This window comes from Chenopodium album, chromosome 12, assembly GCF_948465745.1.
Source record: "Chenopodium album chromosome 12, dcCheAlbu1.1, whole genome shotgun sequence".
Taxonomy (NCBI): Eukaryota; Viridiplantae; Streptophyta; class Magnoliopsida; order Caryophyllales; family Amaranthaceae; genus Chenopodium; species Chenopodium album.
In genome coordinates, this window is record NC_137845.1 from 28,540,773 (window position 1) to 28,559,660 (window position 18,888).

At 34.0% G+C, this 18,888-nt stretch overlaps 2 protein-coding genes across 2 annotated transcripts; both read right to left on the reverse strand.

Moving 5' to 3' along the window:
* Positions 1-2,855: 2,855 nt before the first annotated feature.
* On the reverse strand, positions 2,856-3,551 carry LOC145572268 (uncharacterized). Its single transcript, XM_081631263.1, has one exon. It carries the CDS (start codon positions 3,549-3,551, stop codon positions 3,063-3,065), a length of 489 nt encoding a protein of 162 aa, XP_081487389.1. The 3' UTR covers positions 2,856-3,062.
* Positions 3,447-6,100, reverse strand: LOC145572267 (protein WHAT'S THIS FACTOR 1 homolog, chloroplastic-like). Its single transcript, XM_081631262.1, has 2 exons — positions 4,748-6,100; positions 3,447-3,888 (listed from the first exon to the last, which is right to left on the reverse strand). The coding sequence occupies exon 1, from the start codon at positions 6,086-6,088 to the stop codon at positions 4,856-4,858; it is 1,233 nt and encodes a 410-aa protein (XP_081487388.1). The 5' UTR covers positions 6,089-6,100; the 3' UTR covers positions 3,447-3,888; positions 4,748-4,855.
* Between the last annotated feature and the right edge of the window lie 12,788 nt (positions 6,101-18,888).

The window sequence follows — 18,888 nt, forward strand, 5'->3', positions numbered from 1 at the left end:
ACATTAGATTTGCCATAACTTAAGATTTAAAAATGATATTGACCTGATTTTAATTGGGTTGGAAAGTAGACTTTCGGAGCTTTCAAACAATATATTATTTGTCTTAATCCGAATTCGTAAACAAAAGTTATGATAAAAAAATAAAAAAAAATAAAAAAAACTAGGAAAGAAACGCCTAGAAATTTCGAAATTCCAGGGAAGAAACGCTTGGAATTCTCATTTCTCCTCTAGAATTTCCGGCTCTCCTCTGGAACTGTGGACGATGATCTTGCCTTTGTTCAATAGTGATTTGTTGGGAGGAGAGAATTTTTTTTTTTTACAAGAATGTTAAATTGAGTTAGAAGAAAGAAAAACATGAAATACACAAGAGGATGTTAATGATTATTTTTTATTTTTTATTTTTTTTTTTTGGAGGAGAGAATGTTAAATTGAGTTAGAAGAAAGAAAAACATGGAATACACGAGAGGAAATGTTCGTCCATTCATGTTTCAATGCGGGCGTTACTTGGTAAAATATGGGCGTTGTTTAGCTTTTCACAAAACACTGTAAATTGTTCACTTTTTTTTTACTTAAAGTGTTTTCATTTCTCTCTTCATTTCAATTTTTAACTTTTTACCCAAAATTATCATTCACTTTTTCTCTTCATTTTCTCTCCCATTTACTTAGTAGTAATATGCGCTATAGCTAGTAATGTCAGGTGAGCTTTTTCGATTAACCTTATGTCACAAATCGAGTTATTGACAACATTAATGAAGAAAATGTATTAACAAATATTTTGAGGGGATAAATATCCGTGCACTATTCTTAATAGTTCGAGAAAAAAAAAATTAATTAACTATTAAGGCAAATAAGCAAATAAACATTTTATAGGGTATACTGTATAAAATTGTCCAAACACTATTTATAAGAGTTTTCTCAAACTTTTTAGAGGTATATATGGAAGTAGTGTGTAGAAAAATAAAAGCCAAAACAGTGTATCTATTATAACACGCTGAAAATCTTGCGTGGATCTGGTCCACATTATAATGTGGACCTAAGATTTATACACACGTAACTAACATTATATTCAACATAGTGACCCCTAATTTTAATATAGTAACCTTATTTTTAACATAGTAATCTTTTTTAAAATTTATGTGACCTTTAATGTTATTATGACTTAAAGTACGACATTATGTTAAATAGTAAACTAATTTTAACATAGTGGTCTTAATTATTCATATTGACCATTTATTAAAAATTTCATTAAAAAAATTAACCTCTTATACCTTTTGATGTCACACTAACTTTTATTTCAACATAATAACATATACTTCATCCGTTTCTTTTTAGTTGACGCATTTCTTTAGTCACGTTTGCCAATGCACAAATTCAACCGTTAATATCTCTAATTCTCGATAAATAAAAATTCTAAAAAGTTGATATTTTGAAAATATATACCGTGACAAATCTAATAAGATCCCACATAACTATATTTTTCATTACGTATAAATCACAAAACACGGTCAAAGAGAAGTGAGTGAATAGTGTTAAATTCAAAACGTGTCAACTAATGAAAGACGGAGGTAGTATTTTAATATAGTGACCTTTTTTTTTTTATTAAAACAATCATATTGGCCCTGTTTGGCAATTGGTTGTTGGTTGTCGGCTGGTTTGACTGGCTGTTTAGATTGGCTTTTAAGTAGGTTGTTTGACTAAAGATATACTGTTTGGTAAATTGGCTTGTTGGGTGCTAGCTGTTGTCAAACTACACAACACTAATTAGTAATTATTTTAACATTAATTATTGATAATATATAATAACTTTTTAATAACTAATTATAATTTTAATTAATTAATTATTATTTTTTTGACTCATAAATTAATTAATTATTGGTTATTAATTAACAATAATTGTATTAGTTATAAATTGATAATTATCAATAATAATGTACTATAAATTACTAATATTTTAAATACTAACTATTAAAAACTAATTATTAAATAATAATTATTAAACACTAATAATTTATGTTTCAAAGAAATTATTAATTATTAACTATTAATTATTAACTATTAACTATTAATTATTAACTATTAATTATTAGTTATTAAGTATTAATTATTAAATATCATTAAGTATTAGTCATTAGTTATTAATTATTAATTATCAATTATCAATTATTAATAATTATTAATTATTAATTACTATGACTAATTATTATTAATCAAAAGTTAATTATGTCAACAAGCCAAAAGCCATAAGCCAAAAGCTGCTTCAACTAGCTGAAGAAGCCAAAAGCCAAAAGCCAGCTGAAAAGCTAGTTTCCAAACACCTCCTTTGGCTTTTGGCTTAAAAGCTAGCTTTTCAGCTAGTTAAAAAAGCCAATAACCAAACATGTTTTTTGGCTGTTTGACCAATTTGAAGAAGCCAAAAGTCAACTGAAAAGCTAGTTTCCAAACACCCCCTTTCACTACCAGAGGTATAAGCCGCAAGGTGAATTTCAAATATTTGTAATTACTAATTAGATCTAACCATTGGAGATAACAAAAAAAATGACTACACAATATTATAAAATTTAAGATCCACCATTGGAGATAGAGATGGTGACTTTAAAACCATTTGTCAACGAACTGAGACTTTCAATGTGTATTTATTATAAGAACGAACCTTTCTGCAAGACAGTTTTCAAAGCTACTATGTTAAACAAAGCATCTCCACAAATCTTTTGATAACGCGATTAGGCTTACAATCACTTTGGCCTTCCTATACGCCATCATCCATGGCCAGAATTTCACAAGGTGTTGCATTGCTGTTGCAATATTCGCTTGTGACACCATGATAGACTAATTTCAAAGTGCTACAACAGTTCAATCAAGGGAAAGAAAATCCGATGTGAAAGAAATTAATAGTTATACACTTATACATATGCAAATAGCTATGTTATTTGAAGAGTACACACAAAATAAAGCACCATACATAAACAGCTATTATTTAAAAAGTTGCATAAATAATTACCATACCCCTTTAGCCTACATAGTACATACCCTAACACCTTATAAATCAAATTCAACCTCACAAATCAATTCATCACCCGGCCTGGACATTGATAGGTGACACTACAGTCTTCACTAACATTAACAGTATAATCATGTGAAGGCTTGGCCAGAAATATAGGCAAACGAACGAGCAAATCACAGACACATTGAGTGTCGACTTCTTTCAACCAGCGACAACATTCCTCTGCTGCAGCACTGACAGGGGTGGAACTGGTATGCCTATGCCTGTGATGGTGTCCATGTCGATGGCCAGTTTTTGGGGGGCAAGGGGGTTGAGCAGGTGCAGGAGGAGTTGGTGGAGCAGGAGGGGGCAACGGTGAATAAGGAAGCATAGAACATGCATGATTAACAAGGGCAAATTGGGAAAGGCACAAAGGACGGAGTGCAGGAAAACTCGGGAATGGAAGTGCAGGGGCTGGTCTATATTGACAATTTGACTTAGATATCACAGCTAAGAATGTAGTAATGAAAATCCATAAAGCAATATTTTTTCTCTCCATCTTGAGCAGCATGACAAATTAAAAGGGCACAGATGCTAGATAAAAGAATAATGTTCTTCTGTACTTACGTAAAATCTAACTAGCTTCTACTTAAATAGTAGGGCATTCATGCACTTCTTGTTGGTCACAAGAAGGTGCTTCTTTGATGGTATGTAACAGAAGATGACAAGGGAGTGATTTTGAATACCAGCTGATATAAAGCAGATTAGGTTCCGGACGGTTGTAAAATATGCCATTTCTTTTGTGTGAGCAACATTTACTAGATTATTATAATATTTGCCCTTCCTAGCTGTTGTCATGACAACTTCGCTCCTATTTTGTCCTCTGGTTGAAGTTCCCTTCCCGTCTCCTGCATAAGAAAGACAATCAATCAAATAAATTGCAAACTGCATGTCTACTAAGTACGAAACGTGCGAACTTTCCTAACATAATTTCCGTTAATAATTTTTACTATAAACCTCGGTATCTCCACAGTCCACACTAGACAAAAACCATCTGAGGATAGAGTACCCTCATTTTAAGAAAGGTTGCGATGAAATCATGCTTAAAGGTTGCCAGATCAATGTTCACACATATACCACATTAATAAGTACATGATGTTAATCCTTTAGAACTCTTACTACTCAACACAGAAACAAAAACTGAAGCCGAATTTAGCTAGGGAGGGAAAACACAAAAACATTGGACAAATCTGATCATAGCTATTGGAAAGCATTCCAGGTAGCTTTTGACAATAATAGATAGCCAAATACAGCTAAAGCCATATTTCATTAAGATGTTAGGTTAAGTTGTGTGAATAACTAAAATATAAAATCATATATGTTTTTCTTTGACATTCTTTCAACCTTCAGCATTTTCAATTCAGTGTCAAACATTGTCTAATGCACTTAGAGAATTTAAATTAGCATATATTCAGCTGTAATCACATAAAAGCATATAGATGGTATAGCACCAATTGCGCAAAGTGTTCACAATTTGTATATGTTATTTATAGCAGAAATTATACTCGAACAAAGGAGCAGTCATACAACGAGAAATAATAGAGAACAAGTATAAAAATGCCAAGGAACAGGTTCTCTACTAGGATAAGATTGAATTATTTAAAATCCAAAGTAAACAAACATAACTAGCAACATCAAATTGGAAGTGAAATCAATATTATCTAGCATAAAACTGAATCCCACCAACTTTACTTTAGCTACCAATACCCAAAATATAAGGCCACTATGAACAATTGAACGCTAGGAGCATTTCCAACCAGTGCGAAAATCTCTGCCATCAGCATAACAACAATTTCGAGTACGTTTCTCCCCATCTCAAAGATGATCATCATCCGCTTGAGACTCCAACTCCAAACTCCCAAGCGTCACTGACTTATTGCGATTACGAGCACTTTCCCTCCTCAACCTCAATTCCTCCATCCTCATTTCCCACCCCTCCTCCAACAACTCAACAAACTTGTCCTTAATCTCAAGCAACGGATCCCGGTCAACCAATACACCACCCTTATACGCCTCTCTCAACACCGCGGTCTCAATCCCTCCCTTCAAAGACATATAGAATATACCCGAATGCCTTGTAAACACACTCGAAAATGCATTCGACAACCTGTAATCCTCACTAAACTTCCCTAAAATCGGAACAGGAATCCTCTTAAACAACGACAACGATAATAACTCATGAAGCACCCCTACCATCCTCTTCTCCATTTCCCTCGAACTCGAGTCTAAATGAGATGCATCGTCGTAAGGATTAATGTAAGGCATCTCCATCCAGTCTCTAACCCACTCTCTCATTCCTTTCTTGATATAAAACCCTGGTGGCAATTTCCAATCAAATGAAGGCCTAACTCTTATCCCAGTTAACCTCTCTTCTTCCTCAGCCTTCAACATTATCACTGATTTCGCAAACTCGGGTTCCCAAGAAACCAACTCTAAGTACGATTTCTCATCATAACCACCAACAAATTTGAAGTAATTAGGGTATTTGGGGATTAATTTGCTCAAATCATTTGGAAACCCGAATTCTCGCTTAACATGAACCAATTTCTCCACATTAATCACCCTATTTTTCGCCATCATCAACATTTTACAAATTTTCGAAACAATTAACAGCTCATTTTCAGCAAAAATCCGCTCTTCTTCTTCCAAAAATCTTCGAAGCGAATCATTAGGTTTAATAAAAGTAACAGAATCCGATTTAGGTCGAATTCGATCAAAATAAGTATCAAAAAGAAGAGGGTTTTGATCAATGAATGTTTTTGCAGTGACATTGAGCTTCAATCTTTCTCTTCGCTTCTCTAAGTAGCGCAATGGCATCACCTGACCTGGTTCGTTGAGAACCTCTTTGACGACTCGAGCGCAAAGCCGCCATTTTTTTTCGGCTCGAATTGATTCGTCGAGCTTCTCGTCTTTGCGCCAATGGACTTTGAGATTGCAGATTGATGCACATTGTAGCAGATTCCAAACCCTAGAAATCGAATTTGGGGGAACTTTTGGGGGTATTAGAGTGTTGAAGAAGGTGATTGCTTTATGAGAGTTTTGTAGCATAGTAAGTTTGGATTAAGTTAAAATGACTGAATTAAAAAAACTTGCATTTCATATTGTCACTAACCATGAAATCAAACTGTAATCGTTTGTAAAAACTAAAAAGGTTGTGGGTGATGAAATAAAATATTACAGTATTCCCTCCGTATTTTAATAAGTGTTACACTTATCAAATCCAGGCGTGTTTTAATAAGTGTTATATTTTTTTTTTGGTAAAAATCTACATTAAGATATTATATCTCTATTCTCTCATGATCCCCACTCAAATCCACTACTACTTTTTTTTTACTATATCTTTCTTCTCACATTTATTACTTTTTAATAAACTATTAACCCCACTATCTTTCTTTTTACAATTTTTTAATACTCCAACTGCCCCACTTACCTCTTATTTTATTTAAGTCAATTAAATTGCCTAAAACTATGTGCCGGTCAAACTGTAACACTTAAAAAAACACGGGGGGAGTATATATTTATGTATGGTGCGCCTCATATTTCCAATAACAAAAACTTTTGTATGCCCCCGATTTACAATAATTTTATTGTACATCGAATATTTCGCGTGTGTGAACAGTAATATCAGAGTTTTATTTTTTAAAGTGATCCATTTTTCACAAAAGTGACCATTTTTTAATAAAAGTGACCCATATTTCACAAAAGGGACCCCTTTTTTTTTTTACAAAAGTGACCCATATTTTCACAAAAGTGACCCTTTTTTTTTTTTTTTTTACAAAAGTGATTCATATTTTCACAAAAGTGACTCATATTTTCACAAAAAGTGACCTTTTTTTTTTACAAAAGTGACCTATTTTTTTTTACAAAAGTGACCCTTTTTTTCCACAAACGTGACCCTTTTTCACAAAAACTTAAAACACCATAGATCTCCATCATTTATTTGGAGCTAGATTACTAGTCTTCTTCATTCCACAATTTACAAGTAAAAATGTACTGAAAAACGACGAAAGAAACGCAATTAAAAATTGAAATCAAAGTTCAACAATAGCAAAATTACATAAATTATAATGATATACCGTAAATCAATTCAAAAAGGAAAATTGTCAAGAACTACCCACCTAATAGGTCATTTTGTCAACAACTACTCGCTTAAATTTTTTATCAAAAAAAGTACGTACTAAATTTAAAAAGTTTGTGTAGCACTACCCATTTTGGTTTTCCGGCAACAAAAGCCGACAAGTGTAGCCGAATTTTATTTTTTTCTTCCAAAACTTAAGCCTAAACCTCGTATATAACAACCAATCTAATCTCCTTTACAACGACTCACCCTAAAAACACAAAATTTTCAATATTTCCCTAATTAAAGAGGGTGAAATTAATTGTGATTTTAATTACTGTAAGAAATATGTAATGCTCTACATTGATGTTCAATTCACTTGTTTTTGCTTCTTAATTGAGTGATTCATCATTTCATATTTAAATTTTCGAAGAAAAAACCAAAATGGGTAATGCTAGTTAAACTTTTTAAATTTAGTGGGTAATTTTTTTTTAATAAAAATTTTAAGCGAGTAGTTGTTGACAAAATGACCTATTAGGCGGGTAGTTCCTGACAATTTTTCCGTTCAAAAAACATATTTGCATGTGGCGGATTTGTACTAATCTTCTTCATTGATACGTTTGGAACTTCAATAATCAAAAGAAAAATGTAGAAAATTTAAACTAGAAATCGAAAAGTAGAGTAAAGCCTAGAAAATTAAGAAATCGAATTTGTAATGGTGAAAAATTAAGCCCATAAGAGAGAAAAATTGAGCCTGTAAGAGAGATAAATTGAGAGTAGAAGAGAGAGAAAGTTGGGTGATAAATAAAGAGGAAAGAGAAACGGCGGAGTAATAAAAAAAAGAAGAAGTGGAAAGTTTGACTAGCACATGTGGAGTGAATTTTTGGATACTTTTGTTTCCAAACAAAGCCCGCCAAACAGTAATTTATTGTGCCCCAGCCTTTATTAAACTTTTGTGTTCCAATAAACTAGAGGTTTGGCATTTGATTTCAAAATTGTTAACTACGGGGAAATATAAATCGATCTAGCTGATCGACTAACTAAGCCAATCAAGGGGCATGTCGGTCTTTTTAGCGCTTTAGTAGGGGGTTATTTCGTAATTATTGCCCAATCTGTATGAAACGGCTGAATGACAAGGCAAACTATTGAATAACGTTTGATTAGTCAATATTGTAACCTCTGTTTCTAAAGGGTTAACAACTTTCCCCTTTTCAAACCCTAATTCGAAATTCTCGTTTCGAAATTCTTGCGCAAATCAATATCACCCTATCAATTCCCTTAATTTAAAGTGAAGTAGCATTCGAAATAGTTTCTATCAAGTCAAAATCGTTATACTTCAGTCGAAATTCAGTTTGGGCCGATTAACCAAGTGCACTGTGAATGGCCGATTGACGAACTGCACTCGAAATTCAATTGCACCGAGCTCTTCCGGGTTACGTTCTGTCCAAATCCTGTCTTTATTGGTTATTTAGGAAGATCTGCATCCTACGCATTACCTATTCAATTGTACAAAAACGAATAAGAATACTTGGGTACACAACCATAAAAATGGTGACGGAGTTGGATCTCCTCAGAGGATCGTCTAATATTATCTGAATACACTTCTCTTCCATTGTCGTGCAGTGATGTGTTCAATTAAAGATCCAAATGAGAAGCTAGGAATACGCTTCTCTTACAATTCTATTTTTTTAGGATGTTATTTGGTTAGACGGCGTTGTTTACTTCTTTTAAACATCGAATTATTCATGCCGTTACTTTGTTAACATTGATGACTATACTATTTCTTATTTTAATATTTCTTTGATAGCGCATGGCCCACAAATTCAACTGATTAACAAAATTTTGTCAATTAGCCAAATTGACTGGGGCGCCCCCGTTAACTACATATCTAATGCAATCTTAGTTGGAGATTTTAATCAAGTGGAATTCTTTACAGATAAGGTGGGAGGCAATTTGACTATTCCTGGTAGGTTTGATTTTCTACAATGGCGGCTAGATATCGGCTTGATAGATGTTCCTTTTTCGGGTCCTCAGTTTACTTGGACTAACAACAGGACCGATTCAGACCCTATTTTTGAGCAGCTGGATATGGCTTATGCTACTTCACTTTGGATGGATAATCATCCGGATACTTCTGTCACTCATCAGCCTATCTTGTTTTCGAATCACGCTGCTATCATATTGTCATATTTGGTTACTCAAGATAGGGCTAGGCGTCCGTATCGTGTTGAAAATTGGTGTTTAACAGCGACGGAGGTTCATTCCATTATAGTTTTGTATCTGTCTCAGTATATTGTGGGGTCACCGATGTTTTCTTTGGCTCGAAAGCTTGCTTTGCTTAAGGATCGGTTGTAAGCCTAGTGTACTTCTAATAAAAAGGTTTGGGGGGAATCAACTAGAAGTCTTTATCCATGGAGATCAATTAGGAAGATTTTAATCTGGCCAGTCGGGTAGTCCATTATATTTTTATCACCTCTAAGGAGGAGAAGATAGAAGAATGTAGCTTTTCACTACTAGAACAACGTGCCAAAGTTCAGTGGGATGCTACAGGGGAAGTTCATTCAAAAGTTCATTTCTCTTTAGTTCAGGCTTGCCGACGCCGAAATGTTATTCCCTGTCTAAAGGAATCAGAAGGGTTATGGGTTTCGAACCGGGTGGGAATTTGATCCCTCGTGCTTTCCTTCTATAAGGATCTTTGTAACCCAATTCGACCTTTTACAGTTCCAGATGATTCCTGGTGGGATCAATTAAATCTGCCTTCTCTCACTTCTAGTCAACAGCAACACCTCCTACTTCCTTTTTCGATCGAGGGAATTCGAGCTTCCATGTTTGCCATTGATGATAACAAAACTCTAGGTCCGGATGGCTTCCCTTCAGCTTTTTTCAAAACTCATTGGCAAGAGGTGGGCTTGTTTGTTGTCATTGCGGTTCAGTATTTCTTTGCCCATGACTATATGTTGAAAGATTGGAATCAAACCTTCATCGTCCTTCTCCTAAGGTGGATAAGCCAGAATTGATCTCCTAATTTTGACCTATAGGGTTATGTAATGTTCTTTACAAGTGTATAGCCAAATATCTTACGAGTCATTTGCGTCAAGTTCTACCTTTTTTGATGTCCGATTTTCAAATTGCTTTTGTCCCTAGGTGGCTTATGTCGGACAATGGTTTACTTGCTCATGAGGTTCTGTCTTTTATGAATGCTTCCAAGGCCCACAAGCGATTTTATACAACCCTTAAACTTGATATGAATAAGGCCTACGATAAGGTTAGTTGGACCTTTCTGTTGCGTACTTTACATGCCTTTGGTTTTCTAGCATATTGGATTCATATTATTCATCACTGTATTTCAACATTCTCTTATCAAGTTTTGATGAATGATAGTCCTTCGTCTGCCTTTCAGCCTCAGTGTGGTCTGAGGCAAGGGGATCATCTCTCGTCATATCTTTTTGTCCTTTGCATGGAAGTTTTCTTGGCCATGTTAAGACGGACAGAGGATTCATCTTAGATTCAAGGTATTCGTATTTTAAGAGGGCCCCCCTCCATCTCGCATTTGTTCTTTGCGGATAATTCCTTGTTATTTTTTTCAAGTTTCTCCTGCTGCCTGTGATAACCTTTTAGGAGTAGTTCAATAGTTCTGTGAGGTGTCGAGCCAAATGATCAATCTTTAGAAATCCTTCGTCAAATTCAATCCTAATACTTGGCCTAATTATAGGGATTACATGGCGAAGTCTTTGAGTCTAAAGCACCAGCCATCTCTTGGTTCATATTTGGGTTTGCCAGTGGATTTACGACGTAGTAAGGTCTCGGAGTTTCGTTTTTCGATTAATAAGGTTTTTTACCGTCTATCTCAGTTCGATTCCCTCCACCTTTCAGCGGCGGCAAAGTTGGTCATTTTTAACTCGGTGTTAGTGGCTTCTTTTAATCATGTCTTGTCTGTCTTCAAGGTGCCTGCTTCAATTTTTCACTATATCGATAATATGTTGGCTCATTTTGGTGGAGGTCCTCTTTTTCTTCTTCTAGGGGTATGACGTTTCGGTCAGCTTTGCTTTTGCACCTTCCTAAAGGATGGGGAGGATTGGGTCTCCGTAGCACAACTCTTTTAAATCAGGCGCTGCTTGCCCCGCCAACGATGGCGCATTTTCTAGCATCTTCAATTGCTTCTGTCTAGGGTTTTAAGTGCCAAGTATCCTTCTCTTCGTTCTCTCGGATCGATAAATACTTCCAGATCTTCTTGGGGTTGTTGGGACTTAATGGAGGGGCGGTCTATTTTGATCAAGGGTTAAGCATGGAAGGTTGGTTCGGGTTCTCAAGTTCGGATCATTGTAGGCGATTGGGTTCCTGGAGGTTTAAGTGTTAAGGAATCTGTGTCTGAGTCGGAGGTTCCGACTCATGTTTCTTCTATTATTATTTTGCGTTCTGGCGCGTGGTACTCTAATCAGATCCATCGGCTCTTTGATAGTCAGTCAACTCAGCGCATTCTTATGCTTGAAAGACCACACCGAGCTATGGATGATTTTGCTTACTGGAAATTCTCTGAGGATGACCGCTTTTCCACCAAATCGGCCTACCCTCTTCTGGTGCAACATTTAGTCGTTTCGATCGTAAGTACTCCGACTCCTGATTCGTGGTGGAAATGCTTCTGGGGTCTCCCTCTTCTTCCCTGTTTTAAGATGTTTTTGCTGGAAGCTCCTTCATGATGCATACCTTTATTGGCAATTTTACTATCCAATGGTATTTCGGTCGATCCGGTGTGTATTTTATGTCGTACTAACCTTGAGATGACCTCTCATCTTTTCAGGGACTGTCCCTGTATCCGTCCTCTTTATTGGAATTCGATTCTTTTGTTTCTAAATAGTACTTTGCCAACTTCCACTTCCTTTTCTAATTGGGTTGTGGTTGTGGTCTCGTTTTATAGGAGGTCCAAGGATTTTGTTGGTCTAATATCTTTTGTTTCCTTCCTCTGGGCTATATGGATAGTGCGGAATCACTGTGTTTTCAAGCAAGCAGTGTGATCTCCTTCGTTGACCAACATCTTTCTTAACTCCATCTTTTATCCTTGGAAAGGTGTTCTCCTAATCTAGGGCAAGAGTCGGCTCCTTTGTGCTTGCTGGGGGTTACCTCGGATCATCTTGATCATTGTCTGCTTTTAAACGGTGCTAGACTTTCCCAAGATAATCGTGCCGGCGCCGGTTGGGTTCTCCGCGAATGTTCTTCAGATATGGTCCTTGGTGGTGGAGCGTGGGCTTCTCGTGTTGCCACTGCTGTTTAAACAAAACTACAGGCTTGTGTGTGGGCTCTTAGAATGGCAGTTCGTCAGGATTATCTTCGTCTCCTCATCTACATGGATTATGCTCATCTGGTCTCCCTGTTTCGGCATCCTGATTCCACTAATATTTCTTGTTTGTGGTTGTTTCGGGAGATTGAGGAGCTCCTCCCTTGTTATTCTGCCTGTCAGCTTTGTAATGTGCCTTAGAATTGGGTTGCTCCTGCACATTGGTTGGCTGTTTGTGCTCCTGATCGCCGTTTGTATATTTTGTATGTTTTGTTAGTGATCTTTGTCAAAAAAAAAAATTATATGTTGATGAGAAAATACGGAGTACAAGTTACCAGAGGGTTTTTTTTCGTCTTTTTGCTCAAACAAGTAAGGGTATATGTGTCATTTTAGCAAAACAAATAACCCACATATTGGAGATCGAGAAATTCTTCGACAATGGACGGAAAGCTCGCAAATTATGGCAAACACCTATCGTTTGGGGTTAATCATGCCCTAAATTTATATATTTTTCTTACAGTTTTCTTTAAATTTGACGGCTAACACCGCCGGAGATGGTGGTGTTGGGAGTGGGGTTTGTTGTGGTGTCTGCAGTTTTGGGCCTGGTGTTTGTTATGTTGTTGCAAATCGTCCGCATTTATGGTGGGTAAGGTTGAAGAAGGAGAAGGAGGAATAATAAGGCGAGTCAAACATAAAAAAAAAAAAAGAAAAAAATTGTAAGTTTTTTTAATTATCATTTTGTCATGTTGAGAGACATTGATGTTTCTCATAATGATAAGTTGAGGCAAGCCCTAATGATGGTTGTGAATTATAGAGAAATTAAAAATTTTGTGAGAGAATAAACTCACTTTACTCGTGAATAAAGGATATACGACGTATATACATACATACAATGTAATTTTGCTTGAAGAATAATAAACCATATACCTAGAATATTGCGGAATGATACAACGGTATAATGATCTCCACATAGTATTTCATAATACTTCCGATGGATGTTCCTTATTTGATATATTGTCTTGTTAAATGAAAAACCTTATGGGATAAAAAAATAAAATAAAATAAATAAAAAAATAAAAATAAAAAAAAAACTACTGAAGGGAAAAATGTTAAAACTAATTCCAAATACATACTTTAATCTTCATATCAAATTAATCAGTAAATCATAATTGTGTAAGTGCACCTGATTCCATGATGGTTTGATTGAATCCCATTGATTATGAGTTTTCTAGCGGATACACACTAGTTTTTCCCTCTATTGATGGAATTCCTTGAGAGTTTATTGTATGTGCTACTAAGGACCATAACCTAAATCTATTTTAGACTCCTTATCAAATCTTCCATAATAAAAGGTGATAGAACCACATTATGTCAATTTATTTTCAAATCTATATCTATACTTACTATATTAAAAATCATTCCCAAAAACGTTTATGTGCCACGTGTGTCACATCACTACTCAATATCCCATGAAATCGGGACACTTCAACACTTAATAATTCATGGCATATAAAGAGGTTTAAACTCCTAAGCTCATGAAATAAACATCACATGTCTTACCATGTTAATTACCAATAATTTATGCTTTATTCTTCCACATAAATGTATTTAATTGTAGAATACAAAATTGCATCCAAACTCAAAAAGAAAGAGACACATATTATATATTCTTTATATTCTCTTCAATATTCAACATTACATTCCAAATGATTAATACTTCAAACACTTTATTAAATAAAAACAAGAACTTACTCAAAGTAACATCCCGGGACAACGCCTAGGTGACACACTAGTTTTAGTGTAAACGTTAGTTATTTTAATATCATTACAACCATTTATAATACCATTACACTATTATTGGCAAGATTTCACAACCTAATATTACATATATTAGCTTCAAAAGTATAACATTGTAACAAACTTTAGTACCATTATAAATATATATAGTACTATTTCACTATTAATGGTAAATTTCACAACCCATTTGACATAATTGTTAACTTTCAAAATATTTACAAATTTGCATGTTATGTAACAACAAATACTACGTATATATTAATGCTGCATTACTACTTCCTCACTAAACTTATGCTTTATAAAAGACGTATATAAATCAAATAATAATCTACCTATACTATATACTAAGAAAGAGTCCAGGGGTGACTCATGTCAGCTCATGTTAAAAATTTACCCACCAAAATGTTATTTTATTTATTTATTTTTTATTTTTTTTTATTTTTTTTTGCCAAATCTTCTTGTGAACTATTCTATAACTAACCTTTTTTTTCCATGTTTAATTGTCTTATTTCATCTACATACATTATTTTTTCATATCAAAATAATGTTACAAAATATTTCTATAATATTTATTATTTTCTTTTCTCTACTTTAATTTATCAATTGCTTTAATTTTAAAATAGTATAACCATTTTTCAAATTAACAAAACTATATATCATGTAAATTTACGTCATTGTCGCTTAAGGGAGGTCTCGAGTTTGAGTATTTCCGCATGCAAAAAACTCTTGTTGGGAGACTCGCCCACCATAAGCCAGATGTACAGCCCGGGTCGGATCCGCATGTAATCGGAGTTAAAATCTAGTGAACCAAGTGGGACAAACTCAAAAAAAAAATGTAATATCAATAATGAAGCGTGTAAAAACTTGGTGCACAAATTTTTCATCACTTTACTTTTCCACTTAAAAAAAATTCAACATCGGATCCAAAAAAAATATTTAACAAGGCCAAAATACATTTGATAAATTTTAATGTGATCATTTGATTAAAATTATAACAACTTTTTAAAGTATAAAGAATTCTTAAAATTAATTTGATAAATTTTTTTTTTTCATATATTCAAGTGGGGTTAAGGGACGACCCCACTTAATACCCTTGCATCCGCCACTGAAAAAATTAAGGCTGATATCAACATTTTGTTATACTATTTCATATTATTTTAAGTTATTCTTAACTTAAAATAATATGAAATACCCTTGCCTTTTAAAGAACTTTCACTAATATTACATATCAGCCTTTTAAGGAACTAATATTGCACTTTTTAAAGTATATTTACTATTTCATACGGAGTGTTATTTTAAGTTATTCTTTATCGTCCGATATGCATATGTTAGTAGATTTTTCATGACGAACCCTTCAATAACTTCCATTGGAAACTCTTCAAAAAAAAAAAAAAAAACTTCCATCTATATACTTCCTCCATTCTTTATTATCGCACCATATAGGTTGGACACCATTTTTGGTAGTGGAAAAAAGGAAGAGAGACAAGGGTAGAAGTACAACATTGACCATGTAATGTAAGTATAAATTAAAGAATCAAATGTTAAAAGTAAGGGTATATTAGGTATTTGCAGTGTGAGCAGAAATATTTTATATCCTTAAATGAATATGGTGCAATATTAGTGAAAGTTCCTTAAAAGGCAAGTGGTGCAATAATTAAAAAACGGAGGAAGTATATGAATTTGCAACTTTTTTTAACCAGCTTTTTTTTTTTATTATTTTTTATTTTTGACATGTATTATTATAATTATTAACGATACATCTTTTAGAAAAGGAAAATTAGCTAAAAATAATACTTCCTTTTTTTTTTAAATAGTTGCAACACTTCTCTTGTCACGCTTGCCGATGCATGATTTCAATCGTTAATATCTTTGTTTGCCAATGTGTAAAAATTATAAACATTTGATATTAAATTAATATAAATCGACACGAATCTAAAAATATCCCACATGACTATTTTTTCTTATGTATAAATCATCAAAGCTAGTCAAAGTAAACCATATAAATAGTGTAAAAGTCAAACTGTTACAACTATAAAGAAATGGAGGAAGTAATGTAGGGAATAATTTCAAGCATCCCACACTTAAGCATGGTGACGTCTAAAGGGAAGGAAGCTAGAGCAAAAGAGTCGCCAACAAATTTTAGGAACTTGTAAACCGTTCATAGGGTGAAGATTACACCCCTTCACGATCCATGAGATCACTAACTCCATAGTGGTCCTGAACCATGACTGGATATTCGGGGATGAAGGTACAAATCTGTAAGGAGCGTGTGCCATTCGTAGGGGATCCTTCTCCTTATATGCGCATGGCCCTTTAAAATCCTAGGACTTTACACTTGTTAGGGTGTATTAGGATTTGAATTCCTGACTGTTTGGGAGACTTTTGAATTAGAGTTGATCCTATCATCATGTTTTTTTTTTTTTGTAAGAAACTAGTAAGGAGTCACCAATGAGTTTTAAGAAAACTCCTAAACCTCGTTCATGTCTTTCTCCCAAGTAGAGTTCAAGGGATATTTAGTATGAATCATAAGTTTACCCCATGCCCAAATTGGTCTACGTGTACCAGAAATGAGTTCGGGAGTTAGTGCGTCCTTTACTAGCTCTTCCTTTTCACAATTTCATCACCAAACAATATATGCAACGTGATACCTAAAAACTAAGTTAGTCAATTCTATTTACAAGCATTAATCACATAGAAATTACATTACAAAAGTCGTTATTCTTATTTAATCAATATTCGTGAAAAAGAACAAGGAATAAACAATTTCGCCTTGTCTTAAGTGATCAAACAACAATTAATTATTCAATTCTATTCTTTATTTAACGCAAGATACTATGTGAAATTAATTAATTAAAAGTTTGTTTAAAGTGGTCAAACAACATTAATTAATCAATTAAAGGTTTGTTTAAACAAAAGGAAGATATGATTAATTTAAGTGCTCGGGAATTTACCACTTCTCTTTGCTAGATCTTCGTTTAGAACACTTATGGACTCCATCTTGTTCGGGAACCTCCACCGTAGTAACAAGTAATAAAGGGACGAGTGTTTAGGACAAGAGGATTAAGAGTACACAAGTTCACAAAGTTTATGCCAGAGTTTCAGGTTAATTTTTGTCTGTTTAAGTCTCGTATTAAGCCTCTATTTATATAGAATGGGTGCGTTTAGGGTTTCGAGTGTTCTACCGTAGCAGGTGTCGCGCGCATCTGAATGTGTCGCGCGCGACTACCCAGCGCAAGTGATTTAGCTGCGCTACTATGGGTAGCGTAATTGGATGTCTTGCACGCGGTATTGTGGTAAGATTCGATTTTATATTTTTACAAAATTCTGAATCTTCTGTGAGCGCATCACTAGAGGTTGCGCTAGGTGTCATGCGCAACCTTGTGAGTTGCGCGCGCCAGAACAGCGCGACTCATTGAGATGCGCGCGGATTTTTCTGCGGCAATTTTAATTTTTAACCTAGGCGCCTCTAAATCCGTCAAAATTAGGTTTTAACCTCGGGCTTATGCCTAATTATGATTGGGCTTAGTTAATTTGGACTTTAATTCATTCTGTTTTGGGTTTGGCTAGATGTTTTGCATTTTTGTGGCTCTATTAGTTGTCCATAAGCATTCTTCACATTGATCCAACACAAAGATGGTTTTATTTGTCGTCATAGCACTTCCTGTTGAAACAGGAGGTCAAAAGTAGATGTCTACAAAATCCAACCTTAAAGAGATTGAACCTGCCCTAAAATAGGCCTCTACTTTATTCTTCTCATATTCATGTGCGCTTTCCACTAACATACAGTCAATATATTAATCCTACACCTGTGTAATCTATGTTGGTTTGATTTTTAATACACAAATAAATCTATTATTGGCGATCATTTGAATTAAAATCACATTAGCCTAAATAAAATTATTAATTATCTTATTAAGCGTGATTTTAAGCACAAATTCCCTTTAAACCTACAAAAGAGGGCGTAATCAAGCAATAACAATATCAACATAATAACTATTAACAAATTATATATGAACTATTTATAAATTAACAAATTACGTGAAACAATTCGTTAATTAACAAATAATGTGAAATAATTAATTAATTTATAAGTTATGTTAAATAATTCGTTAATTAACAAATTACGTAAAATAATTCGTAAATTAACAAATAACGTGAAACAATTCGTTAATTAAAAAATTACGTTAAATTATATATATAATTTGACACAAGAACTCATCATCATCAAAACAATCTCATCAAAGCATAATATTAGCAAGATCTTAGGCATGATACTAACATGATTAATAACAAACCCTAGCATATCACTAAATAATAAAGATTAAAACTTTATTCCTAACATGATATAAGAAATGAGAAGTAACTTAAGCATGATACTAGAAACATACATGATATTAGAAATATTAGTTAATACCCTAAACATGATACTAGGAATCATAAAGACATCATAACATGATACTACGAATTAAAATAATCTAAGCATGATTCTTAAAGAAATAGAGTAATTGAAATTACTTGTTTTATTGAATCGTATCTCTTTCTATCAAAAAAATACACACGTTAGTAAGTTCAATAAAATATTAAATCAAACAATTAATTTAAATAATTGAAATATGAATTTTGGACCAAACCCTCAGAAATAATCAACCTTTCACGTCTAGGGTGAAGGCAAGTTTGAGCTTTAAGATAAGCTTTGTAGTCTCGTGATAAGGCAAGTTTGAG